Here is a 14,030-nt window from a genome sequence, read left to right as displayed (position 1 = left end):
CTGTGCTGTGGGTCCATATGTCGTCATTTTCCAGCAAAAGCATGATACGATAGCTTTCATGAAGATTTTCATGGAGTTTCATGATAATGGACATTTATTTGGTTCATTTTAATTAATTAATTATTTAAGGCTAACCATATTTGTTTATTTGGAGTACAGAAAACTCTGAAAGCCTGTTTCTGCAGGTAATTATCATATAGTTACAAATATCTTACTCCCACCCTGGCTGAATTTATTTCATTACAAAATAGTAAAACATACTATTCTACAATATTATTAGAAATAAATAAAAAAACTATAACTTTAACAAAAAAATTATGTATATTTTTCACCCGCCATTACTCCAATGTCACATGATCCTTCACAAATCACCCTCATTTGCTGATTCGGTGATTGAGAAAATGCTTCAAAATTAGTTTTTTAAAAGGTTTTTATCAATGGTAATATATTAACATATTTTTAAGGAAAATGAATAATTCATATAATTTTGAGGGAACTGTGACACATTTTTCAGGATACTTTGATGAATCGAATGTTCAAAAAAAAATTATTTGAAATATAATTTTGTGTACCAGTTATTATTGTTTTGCCTATTACTTTTGATAAAAAAAAAACTCTTACCGACCTCAAACCTTTGAATGGTAATGTGTAAATTCACATTTATGAGAAATATTCTTTTTTATACTGGGGAAAACTATTGCTTCCATACAAAACTTAATGTTAACTTAAAAAAAATATTAAGTTGGCGCCAAGGGGTGCAAACTGAACAAACAAGAATTCAAAACCTTTTCAAATATACATGCACTCAGACATAAAAAACACAAACGCTTTGTTCCATACTTCCTTAAGAAAACGTCTTCCCTCCTGTCCGGACTTCTAACTGCTCAAGCCACACATTTTTTATAGAAGAATCCTGCCAAATTGAAGGAAATCTCCAACTGACGTCCTTCATTCCAACAGCTGTTGCCAGCATTTTTATAGAGTACCGTCGGATGGCACAGTAAATGCACATTTACGTGTGATCCCGTTAATAGGCCCTGAGTGTATATGTCAGAGTGTGTAATGTAATCGCCTATTGTGTGACTTTGATTGCATCCTCACAGGGATGCCCAGAATGATATCTTCCCCAGCTTTGATGATACATGGCTCTGGCATTTATAAGCAGCATTTACTAGCATACTAGTGTTAGCGACGCCTCCTTTGGCTGGTGACACTATATGTCGACTCGCTATATGTCGACTATGTTAGAGCGAGGGAAATGTTTCTCACGCAGCTGCTGAGCCAGCCCAACTCTCTCTCTCTCTTTGTTTATTAGTTGCGCAGACTCTTCTATCCCGTTGCGATATCGCCTGGAGGCCAGAGGTGCGGCCCCTGAGCAGACATGAAGAAACAAACAACCCAATTTCTCTCGCATCTCTCAAATATTTAACGTCTTCCCAAAACTGCGCACCCTTGACCTTTTCAAACACGCCGTTCAGGCAGAAATCAGGTCTCTGCAACCTCCATGATTGAGTACATATGATTATTTTTCACAGCTAAAAGATGTAAAAAGATTTTCTGTTGCATAAATGATCTTGACAGAGAGCAGAATTGATTTAATAGTAAGGAGGAGGAGGTTGCTTTAGGCGAGTATAAATTGCGGCAAGCTGATCTGACAAATTTATCAAGAGTCGCTCGCTCGCAGAAATCAAAATTCAGCTGTTTGAGAAAGAAACTTAGCACTTTGTCCCCCTCCTCCCGCTTTATTTCTCTCTCTTTTTTTATTCTATATTTAATGAGGATATTGAAATTGAAATAGTCACCGTTCATGGGCCGTTTTACATCTCCAGTAAAAGCCAGTGGGTTTAATGGTTTGCAGTGGTGATGAACCACGTGAGAAGTGGCTTTTAATGCTCGCTCTTTCGCGCACGGCAAATGGAGCAATCAGAGAGCCTGCCAACACACACGTACAGCTATCCGTCCCTGATCTCATCCCAGCGCGTGTGGGAGAATGAGTGGGCTTTGGCTTTTTCTGCATGTGAATACCCTTACAAATATGACTTTACATACAAAGACCACAAGAGCAGGAAAGCGAGAGCAAGTGCATTTTTATGTATACGTGTGCACTTATGCATGTGTGAGTTAACCTTTACATCCCCCCAACCCTTAATTACAGTCCTGCTGATATATTTTTCCTCTTTTATCCCCTCTCTGAACTGTTAAGTAAAACCAAGGTCACAATAATGGGAATCTAAGGTGAATGCCTTTCAAGGCGTGCAGTTAACGTGAAAGGGACCCACTGAATCAAATCATTAAAAAACCCTTAATTATTCTTTAATTATTGCTGCAACTATTCAGCTTCATATTGGCATGAATTAAAGGGGTAATGAGTGGGCGAGAGGCAACAGGGCCAGGTTGGCGGCAGTGAGGCGTGGAGGAGAGTTTAAACTGAGAGACGGGCGACATATTGCCAGCCAAATGCCTTTAGTGTGGTAAATGGAGTCTCGCTTCACACCTTACGGCTCGCTGACTTCCTCTGTTCGAAAGGGCCGTGGCTCAGCGTCACAGGCACAAGATAGCTCACCTTCAATATCCTGTAAAGCCGCATGACGACAGGTAGCCAAATGGACGCAGTGGTGTGAGATGGCTTTTGTAGAGGGAATGCCGAGTTTTAGTGTTGCATGGTAGAACCACTCGTCTGGTTAAAACAGCAGGAGATGAGTGAGTTCAAGGCTCGTTTAAGACTAGAGTTGTGTACACTCAGGTCAGCCCGAGAGAAGTTTTCTGAGGACAGACAGCCAATCAAATGAAACCTTTCTGTCTTTTGCAAAGTAATTTTGTCTGATGAACATCTGGGATGTTGGTTTTGGTATAAAGTGCAGGGTTTCTACAGAAGTGGAAAACCTTGAAGCCTCATTGAAGTTTGGATAAGGAAAAAATGTAAATTAATTTTGTTTTATTTCATTAAAATTAATAGAAAAAGCCATGGAAATGGTGCTTTATGTAGAATACTTTTTTTTTTTTCTGGACTGCTCTAAAATATGCAATCAGTTCTTGCACTTGTGTAGAGAAATGTTTGAATTATGAGTGAATTGTTCTTTTGAATCAGTTCGTTTTAATGAGCAATATGAATGATTCATTAATGAATCTGTGTAAAAAAAAAAAAAAAATTCAATAATCACAAATGACTGGAAAGAACATAAAAAAAACATCATGCATTTACTTGAATCCATATACAGAGTTTCCTGCTTTTTAATTTAATTTAATATAATTTTATTATATTATTTTCCTTTCTGGCATTTCCATAAAAGTCAAACCCAGGGATGCATAATTTGAGTTTTTGGTCAACATTTTAGGTTAAACATTTTAGGATATTATGTTAACAATTGTAAGAAATTCATTTTAATAAGTTTAAAAATGTCTTGTATGGTGACATTAATTTATTGAAAGTACAAATATTCCAGTTAGCCTTTTTTAATTAATTTGAGGTTGAAAAATCTGCATGTGTAATAGCTATAAAAAGACTCGCCATATTAAAAGTACATAAAAAATGTACACTGAAAGTATTTTGTGTCAGCACTCTCTTTTTAAAGTAATACAGTGTTGTAAATTGGTACGTAGCCCACTGTTAAGTACCTCATTCCTTAAGTAAGCCCGCATTACATCTGTAAACAGTATGTGTGATAAGGAGTTAATGAGGGTATCATTATTCTCCTTTTCTCCAGCAGCTGCAGCCAGCGTTCCCCCAGGCGCTCCTCCGCAGCCTCTGCGTGTCCGAGGGCCTCCGTGCTCTGCTTCTTCGGTCAACATGAACTTCCATGTCAAATAGGTCATCCATGCAAAGCTGAGATTTTAATCTTAATAGGCTTAATAGGGTAAATTAATAATCTGAAAGTAAAACAAACAGCGGTGGGTCTGCGGTGGCCGCTGCGGTTAGCCAGAGCTACGGTTGGAGATGTGTAATGACAGTGTTAGTGGGTGCAAGCCAGTCCCACTTAGGACTCAGTAAAAGAGTAGCTCGTTGAAACTAGCAGCTAGTTCAAATAGGTCAAAGTAAACATGGTAGCATAACAGGAAGCCTTTCTCATGTAATATTTTTTCTCTTTCAAATGTAGAAAAGGATTGAGTTTTAGGGTGGTTTCACATTTGGTTCACTTGCCCCTTGTCCGAACCCGAGTTTGACTGCTCCCCCTCCCCCTGCCCCCACTGGACTGTGTTCATATTATTTTATATGGTTCCGAAAAACGGTTTGATGGTGTCATCAAGCCAGCAACTGTTTACCACATTTCTAAGTAACAATGGAGCAGGAGAAGGCAACTAATGTATAACATTGCTCTCTGCACTATTATATATTATTTTTGAACCATTCTTTTTTTTTTTTTTTACTTCAGTACATAACTGCACTTACATCTGTCTTACAAATGTACTGCAAATTCTCTAATGAATGCTGAAGGCGAACAGAAATTAGATTTTATTGATTTGATATTTTAAATAGACCTTTGTTTCACAAAAGTAAAAAGTAATAATAATGTTTCTATTATCAACTTGTGAAAACAAATCTTAAGATTTGCACAGAATATGTCATTGATTATTGTAAATGATTAATCCCATCTCTACTCTTCTGCCCTCGCACACCCGTTTCTTGTTTTTGTCTAATAACCTTCATTGTTCTGAGGAATGAAGTGTACCCCAGCACTACAATGAACACTTAAAATTATTGACTCTCACATGCTTCAGTCTGTTCCCAAAGCTTTTAATCAGAGCAAGGTGTGCCATTGCAAGGTGTTTTTTTGCAGTGATAAAGCACATACAGTCTGTGTTTACTTGTGTAGAGGAGATAGAGAACCATTCAGCTGAGCTTTGAATCAGTAACCAGTGTGTAAACACCTTTCTTGTGCTTTATTAGCTTAACACAAACCCCTCACGCAAGCAAACAGAACAAGAAAAACACACAAAAGGTGCTTTTCCATTTGACAATGGCATGATTTTGTATATAATAAACCGTACTGCACATAATTGAAGGATAGTGCCAGGAGCATCTGTGTAGGAATCAGACAGGTGTCTGTGTTTCAGATCTCTCAGGTGCTTAAGGCATAAATTGGCTTTTTGTGCTGATCTCTGGCTGGTTTCTACCACCTGTGTTCTAATCGTAACTGTTATTCGGCAGGTAAAGAAAACTGCTCTGAGATTAGAAGCAAAGGGCACATTTTACCAGCTCCTTTTTCCAGACAGGTGTTGTGTGTTTTAGTTCAGTCAGTCATAAATAAGGAAGCCTGTCTCCACGCTGTCAGGTTTGCCACGCCAATAGAAGGATGGACAGATGATTTATAGGACACATGCATACGCCACCTGCCAGGTGTTTAAGCTGCCTTTTAGAGGAATGCTGAAAAAAGTAGAATATGCCTTATTATGGAGGACTTTAGCCCTTAAGCAAGAAGCTGATCTTGTTTTATCCTGTTTAGATTTTTTTTCATGCCTTTAGACATATGCGACTCCTTGCACCCGACTACCTCATTTGGATGCCCAGTATCACGTGACTCGTTTAATAGCACCACAGGACAGTTTTGGGCAGCTTATTGTGCCATGGTGTCTCTATATAGAAAAAACACTGATGTTTAAACGCCTCTTATCAGGTTTATGTAGAATAATAAAGAAGATGGAGAGAAAGGGTACAATACATGTAACCTTCATACTAGATTCTGCAATACAGATTAATCTGGACATTGTGAAAGTGTATGGTATTGAGGTTTTATTGAAGTGCTCTTTTTTCATATATTTGTGCTGTCTCCTTGCTATATTGAGGTTGGGGTTGTTGTTGTTTTTTTAATCTCACATTTAAAAAAAAATATTGTAGTAAAATATTTTAATAAAATAAATTGATTTACATAAGCTTTACAAAATATCATAAATATTTATTTATATACTATATAATAGTATATAGTAGTATATAATTACTATATAATAATTGTATAATATTATTATTGTTTTCAGGCAATATCTTGAATTAAGAATATTGTTAAACATACATTTTGTAAGTTAACAGTAAGATTTATGCTTGGGTTATTATTATTATTATTATTATTATTATTTTTAATCTGATGCATTTTATTTTATTTTATTTTAGCGCAGTGTTACAATTCCATTGCATTAAAACCAATTTCTCTCTTTCTCTTTGTCTAGCTGCAGGAGTACTACAAGAAGCAACAGGAGCAGTTGCACCTTCAGCTCCTTACCCAACAACAGCAAGCAGGGAAGCAGGCCAAAGAGGTGAGACACCCCTGCCCTCTCCTTCTGTAGTGCACTTCACAGTGTACTTCACCCTCATAGCACCCCGATGAGCATCCTCAAGATGGCTGACACATCATTTGTCACACAGCAGAGGCCAGTTCCTCTTGAAAACCAGAAACCAGCTCTTTGAAAATAACTGTATTCTCATGTGTGAGATAATTGAATGACTGATTTTGTGCTGCATTGAACGGCACAGACCTTATAAAGGCTCTGTAATCACTGAGCATTACATCAAATCCTCAAAAGGGAAAATAGATGGATGCCATCATGTTTTTTTTTTTTTTTCTCCTCTCTCAAGCACTCAATAGCATTTTGTGTATTAAGCAATTCAAAAATGCGGATTAAGACGTTTGGGGAATATGGATTTTCATTTCTCTGTCATTGACCAAAGTCATGCTCCAAACCTTACCAAGGGCTTCCCTGCTAATACTCGTTAAGTATTAATTTACAAGTCGCCGCTTGCTAAGCCTAGTGGAAAATCCCTATTACAACCCACTATGGTAGAGCCAACGTGTTTCTTTAATTGTCAATTAATGCACTGGAGGAGGAGAAGGACCTGTTCTGGGTAATGACTGTGAGGGGGAATCATGTTGGATCACTGAGGATAAGACTGCAGCACAACAAAGGCGAAATCGCTTGTCTTCGCACTGCGGGAGAGGAGATCTGCGTTAATCTGGTGGTCAAATGAAATCCAAACTTTTGTGGTTTGTGTGTCAGTGACATGAGATATATCTGATAGAACTTAATCAAGGAGTTTTCATGAGGGCTTAATGAACAGACATCTTAGCACAGAGATTAGCGCGTAGCTGCTAACACAGTTAGCAATACAGCAACATGCAGGTTACAGTAGCTTGTGCAGGTAAAATGAAGGTAGGGGACTATGTTTGCATCAACCCAAAAACAAAAGAAAGAACGTTTTCTTAAAGCTGGTTTAGGATAGTCTATTTAGTCACCCACTGGTCAGTCTGGGTTTGCAGCCTGCCTATCTAAATAAGCCACAAATAGCAGTCATTAGCACATAGCTGCTAGCAAGGTTACAAGAAAGATAGCCTGTGTAGCCTTGCTAGCTGCAGCCTCCACAAGCTGGTTTAAAACTGGTTTAGCTTAACTGTTCCCTTAACTTAGCTGAAATAGTGGTAAAAATGGTTTACCTGATCAGTCAGATGGGTTTACAAATCTGAAAAGAGTCTAAAACCATCAAAATGGCAGAGATTAGCACATAGCTGCTAGCACAGTAAGGCTCGGCTGCAGCCTCCTCAAGCTGTGTTAAATTGGTTTACTAAAACCTTATTAAACTGATTTAACTAGTCAGATAAGGTTTACAGATCTGAAAAGAGTCTAAAACCATCAAGATAGCAGAGATTAGCACATAGCTGCTAGCCAGATGCAGTAGCCTGTGTAGATGAAAAGAGTGACTTGTTGGATTGAGGTGAGCCCTTTAGGTTTAAAATGGTCTACATTGTCTTAAGCTTTAATAAAATGGTTTTCAGCACCATTAACTTGTCTCCAAGGTGGCATTCCATCTGAAAATGCCCCCCCAAAAAGCAACCAAAACAGACCCACAGCACTAAGTATGTTAGGAGACTAGCTAGCTATCTCCAGCTGGTTTAAATGAGAGGATAATCTACAGTCCAGTTTATGGACTCTACTAAAAACTCCACTGTAAACCGCAAATAGGCCTCAAATTCTCATCTGAGCTATATGGGGTTGAGTGTGTTTGTGACTGAGAGGATCAGAAAACGAATGAGCTCTTGACTTCATAGCAGGTGAGAGAATGAGCCAAGCGGGGGTGGATAGACCATGGAGGACAGGGATTAAGACCAGTTAGATATGCCCCCAGACAGCATTGTGACTGATAGAGCAAATGCGTGGCAAATGCATGAGGTGCCCGAAACACGCTTACACAGAGTGACACGTGCACGCACTCTTCAAATAAGACCAGTATCCTGGCATTTCCACAGATAGTCAAGGAACGTGACAGAGACCAAGGGAAAAAATAAAAGGAAAAAGATTGAAAAGTGCTAAAGGAGGGGAAAGGTATGAAAAAGCATGACTATCCTTATTCAAGGCCTCAGGAGTTCTTCAGACATTTTCCCTTATTAAATATTGGAGCTAGGGAGATGGTGTGCTCTCAGAGAGGAAGGAGAGCAGGGAAATTAAATTGGGAGGGCAGTGGTCAGCTCCTCTTCCCCTAGGATCAGCTCACGTTTGTTTAGGGCCTCTTTAGTCAGCCTAAAATATGGCCCTGTGCTAAGTACTGTATGCTAATGTGTTTGGCAAACACATCATAGACATATTGTAGATGCTTAACATGTGCATTAGGAAATCAGAGTCTGCTACCGCACCGCACAGTTATGTTAGATTGGAAGTAGGCTGTACTGCCACCTATAATTCTTTACTTCATTTATTATTATTATTTTTTTTCTCAATTATTTTTAATTATTTGACTTCGCTTTTAATTTTACCATTTTTTAATGTTGCATTAAAAGTATTTCCTTATTTTATCCTTTATTTTGTTTTATTAAATAAAATAATACCTTTCCACATCCTTATATACTCTACTATAGAGTACATTGTAAGTGTTAACATACAGTCCTCGTTTTGGAATGTTAACTTTTAAATGGATGCTCTCCGGAGTATCTATGCAAAGAAAAATGGATATAAGTGCACTATATTAGGCCATGTTGAAGGTTTCATCTATTTGAGTCTGTTAACACGTGTGTTGTCTGCTGTGTATTGGTGTTCCCCTCGGAACGAGTGCACTGACAGCACTGGACTAAAAGTGAAGCAGTCAGGCGTGAGGAGAAGAAAGATTATAGCAACCCAAGTATGTGTAGTGTTTCTCATCATTCTAGTCCTCTTTTAAAGCACTTCATCCTCTGAAACCTCCCTTTTCTTTATTCTGCCATGCTGTTGGTCCACATGGCGCAGAAAACGCCCCCTGAAGCCATGAAGCTAACTCCATCTCTGGCCATAATAGCATCTTCTCGATTTTGTCATCAGTGTATTTTATTTTCCTTTCCTTCGTCATGGTTAGCACAAAGTTTCAACGTGCCTGTTCATTTAATCTGTGATTGAAATTGGAAACTCAAACTCTCAGGACTTTGTTTTTGTAAAGCAGTTGAAGATGGAGGGATGACACTTTATGCTTTGTAAAAGACACTTTAATTGCCGCCTATATCGCTGCCAGTCAGCACGAGCAGGTTGAGAGGTGAGATAGACAGAAAGAAGAAAGGGAGAGATGGTTGCCACTCACATTTTTGCATCATCAGTCCCGACTTTTGCTCTTTTTCTGTTTTTTTTTATTGTTTCACCCACTCTCTCTATCTCTCTCTCAGTTTGACGGTTGAGCTGTGGAGTCACCCTGGAGTCAGCCTAATGAAGTAGCGCTGTCAGTCGGGCCTGGCGTGCCCAAACTCTGTTTGATGTGCTCATAAATCAAGCTGACAGGCCTGTTACTCCGCTAGCTTTAGCCACTCAACTGCATCTAATGTAAACAGCGTGCAGACACAATGTGTTAAAGAACTTGAACTGTGTCCCATGGGATCCTAACAGGGAGAGCAAGAGAAACGAGAGAAGACAAGGATGAAGAGGAGGAGGAAGGGAAGAGGGATAGACATGCTGAATATTGGCGTTACCTCACTTCTTTCGGTTACGTGTTAACTGAAGGTTCTCTGCTAGCTCTTTTATCAAATCTGTCATTCTCAAAATTTAGGGAAGAGAACAAGTACGGCCCTCCAGGGAGAGCTTGGGCTGGACTCAAGAAAGAAAAAAGTTCAGACAATTCTCAAGAATTGCACTTGACATTCTCAGAAATGTTCTATTTTTGTATGTATGTGCATTCTTTTTTGGCTCTCTTATGTGTGCAGTGTGCACCAAAATTAGGCTGCAATTATAAAGGTCCCTATTTGAGTTGTTTTTGTAAAGTTGTTACTGAATTTCAAATTAACATACATAATCATGATAGATCATTGTTTACATTATCATTCAGGTTTTGTCACCTCAGAGTACTCAATCCTTAGTTATAGTAATATGTCATGCATAGCAAGTGTGTTGCTGCAGTGCTTAATATTTTTAACAACCCAGTAAATCCATTAAATATCTTAACTTTGGTGATTTAAGACTAGTTGAAGGATATCACAACTATATATGGCAGGTCTGTCTATGGAAGGTCAGAAAACTCTCGGATTTCCTCACAAATATCTTCATTTGTGGTCTTTTTGGTTTGGAACAACATGCGTGAGTTACTCGTCAGAATTTTCATTTTTGGGTAAACTATCACTTTAAGAGGTTATTTGCAATGATTTTTCAGAAAAGTTTCACAAATTCAAATTCTTACATTTTATCTATAGAACAAAATGAATGGAAAAGTAAAAAAAAAAAAAAAAAAAGTTCAGTTAAAAATATATATTTTTTAAGAATTTGTGACAGTTACTCTGTTCAAAATTTCTAGTGATCTCCCATCATAGTTACAAAAAAAGTCCAAACTTCATTATGCTGCCATTTATAAATACTTCTAAATGTTTCATTATGTAGTGAAAAATATATGTATATAAAATAATAATTCAGTGTAATTTATTTTCATTTTATCTTAGCAATATTTATGTGTGCAATGTATTTTAGTTCTTTTTAGAGTATTGTGCTTTTAGTTTAGCAGCTTGTTGATGTCAGACTATAGAAATCAGCTCTCTGTCGATTCTCATATGCAAAGGCAAAGCTCTATTTGAGTTGTTGCCTTTTTCATATTGTTAATTTATAAAGATTTGTTATTGTTAGGATGCTGCTTTTTGAAGACAGTTGCTTATGTAGGGAACACAGCAGCTAACTAGGTTTTGGAAAGAGCTAGTGTTTTCTTTCTTCTCTGTTGATGTTGACCCATGTGGCCCTTTCCCATGGGGCCTCAAACACTTCTCTGACAGTGAGATTAAGAAACTACCTTTAATTATTTTTCTTTTTTTATTTTCCTTCCCTCCTTCAACATTTTTTTTCTCTCTCCCTTCCACTTTTTTCACACCGTTATCTCAAAGGAGATAAGGCCCATCTCTCATTGAGGGAACATCAAAAAGTGTGTCGCTGGAAAGAGTGGTTTAACTCAGGCCAGTTCAGGAAGGAGGACATTTATCACCACGACACCAACTGACCTTATCGCCACATGCCATGTATTCCATAGCACTCACCCTTACCCTTACACACACAAACGCACACACAGCTCTACAAATCTGTACCTCTCTGCTGGAGAAATGAGTGTGTAATGGTTGCTTTATTGTTTTAAAAGTGAAATGTATCATGCATACTTTGAACAAGGAAACATGATTTAAAAAATATATATAATCAATGTTGTGCTGCTTAATATATTTTTGTGGAAACCATGATAATTTTTTTCAGTATTTGCTGGTAAATAGAAAGTTCGAAACAATAGCTTAAAATAAAAAATCTGAAATATAAATCTTTTGTAAATGTCTGTCACTTTTGAGAAATGTGAAGCATTTCTTTCAAAAACAAAAAAATCATACCATCCCCAAACTTTTGAACGGTAGTGTTGCCCATCCCCGCTTCAGCAAGTGTCATTGGTTGAGTCAACGTTGCCATGCAAATGACATTTTAAACATCAAAAACTATATGCATCACCTTTAAACTGAACTTTTTCTTCCCACCTTGGACCTTTTTTATGTCCCTTACCACCTCTGGCTGAAGATCTGACGGTTTTTCTCACTCATGTCATGTTTTTATACGAGTTTAGGGCTAGTCTTGGAATACAATGTGCTTATGTCATAGCTGATAAAATGGTTTGCTCATTTTTCATCTCTTTGTTAAACGTCACCAGAAGTCGGCTGGAACAAAAATAAATCTCTTGATAGGTGAATAATGACTATCCACACACACTGAGACCTGTTTATGAAACAGTGAAACAGGGTTTTAGAGTCATGCTTCTCAGGTTTCACAAAGCACATTTCATGCATAGTGAAAAATACCATGTCTTATCGTAAAATGATAAACATCTGATGTCATATAATCTGGAACTGTTAACTTAACATTGTGCGCAGATGTTGTTAGTCACTGTTTATTGCTGTGTTAATTGCGCGCCAACCACATGCTAACAGATTGCTACATGCAGGAATGAACGAGCGTGTTTGCGAGCTTGTCTTTGGTGTCGGTCCTAGACCACATGGAACTGTCACTAACAGATTAATGCTTTATCTCCTAAAGCATGAGGTTTCGCGATGCACTTTGACACTTTTAACCAAGTCTCAGCATTTTGTTGTCTGCTTGTTGTCTACCTCCACAGGAAGTGCTTTGGTTGAATGGAGGGGATAATATATCTATTTCAGGATGTGTCCTATCTAAACATGTCCTAGACGAGGTTGAAGGTTTATGAAAGCCAATGAGCCCACCCTCTCCATCTGAAGCTCTCCAAGTCTCTTCCTCTCACTTTTCCCATCCGTTTGTTTTGTTGTGTAACATGCCTCTCTCCCTCTCTCTCGTTCTCAGCAGCAGCAGTTGGGGAATAAACAGCTGGCTTTCCAGCAGCAGCTGATCCAGATGCAACAACTACAGCAGCAACACATTCTGAATCTACAAAGACAGGGCCTGGTGAGCCTACAGCCGGGCCAAGGAGCAGTACCCATTCAGAGCCTGCAGCAAGGTAAACATAACAATGCAATCATGCACAGTATGCATACTTATCTGTGAAACACGGCTCGATATTTAGTTTTCCTGCAAATGAGTAAGATGATCTGAATACTCTTTGTGATGCAGTATGTGGATGATTTACTGCATCTGCTGAGATAGAGTTTCAGTAGATGTCTGTAAGACCACATGTGCGGCCCTGAGATATTATAGTATTATTTCTATGCTAACGTACTTTTAATAAATATTTTAGATTAGCTTTTATTTTGAGTTTTCATTTTAGTTTTAGAATTTTTTATCTGCTTTTCATTTATATTAGTTTTTCTTAATATAACTATTTAGGCTATAAAACTTTTACTTTTCTTACAGATTAAGTTCGTTTTCAGATTTGATTGATTTCCAGTTAGTAATTTAAGTGCTTGTGTTTAAACTAATTTCTTTCTTTCTTTTTTTTTTCTTTCCCCCTAAAGTTTTTCACCTAATATTTATATACATGTTTTTAAAGGTTTTAGTTATTACTGCATAAAATACTAAGACTTGTTCATGAGGTGTATTTTGTATTACTGCACTTGCTAATTTTTGTTTATCTTGTTTATAATGTATACAACTGGGAACATACTAAGACCGAATACTGTTATATTTTAGATCTAAATAGGTATTTTATTTATTTATTTTGAAAATTATTAATTATTTTGAATGTCAGTTTTATTCCTTGAACCTTTATACCTAGTTGAATGGAAGAAGAAAAAAGTCGAACTAACATACCAAAATTGCAGAATGTCAAACTATTTAAGTCATTCTTCTATTGTAGTATTTACTCTGAAAGTAAGGGGATTTTAATGAATTGAATATATTGTCAGACATTTTTATTACAGATACTGAATCACTTGAATTAATGTGCATCTTTAAAGGTGAAAAACTCTTCCCCTGCTCCATTAGCTCATCAATATTAATTCTAGGTGCTACAACCACAGGCCTCTCAACCTGGTGGTCTGTCTCTTTCACAGCTCTCCTCAACTGTCCTCAACAGCCAGAAAAACACCACAGAGTGTCTGATTCGCTTCTTTAGTGATGCCTATTAAAGGAAAGTGGAGCTCTGGAGGAAATACTGCGTGCTAAATAAATGCAGCATCTGT

The 14,030-nt window shown here is 37.6% G+C and overlaps 1 protein-coding gene across 3 annotated transcripts in view; it reads left to right on the top strand.

Annotated features, from left to right (window-relative positions):
- The window catches only part of LOC113111228 (forkhead box protein P4-like), a 130,729-nt gene that overhangs the window by 80,885 nt on the left and 35,814 nt on the right, over positions 1–14,030 (top strand). For 2 of the 3 annotated variants that reach the window (XM_026275815.1, XM_026275812.1), the window contains exons 5-6: positions 6,160–6,246; positions 12,757–12,910. In XM_026275815.1, coding sequence (XP_026131600.1) covers positions 6,160–6,246; positions 12,757–12,910 — 241 coding nt within the window. The remainder of the gene's footprint in view (positions 1–6,159; positions 6,247–12,756; positions 12,911–14,030) is intronic. The other variant, XM_026275814.1, reaches the window with a different exon arrangement.

This window comes from Carassius auratus, chromosome 11 (genome assembly GCF_003368295.1).
Source record: "Carassius auratus strain Wakin chromosome 11, ASM336829v1, whole genome shotgun sequence".
NCBI lineage: Eukaryota > Metazoa > Chordata > Actinopteri > Cypriniformes > Cyprinidae > Carassius > Carassius auratus.
Note: the sequence above shows the minus strand (reverse complement) of the source record. Positions and strands in the feature narration are given on the sequence as shown.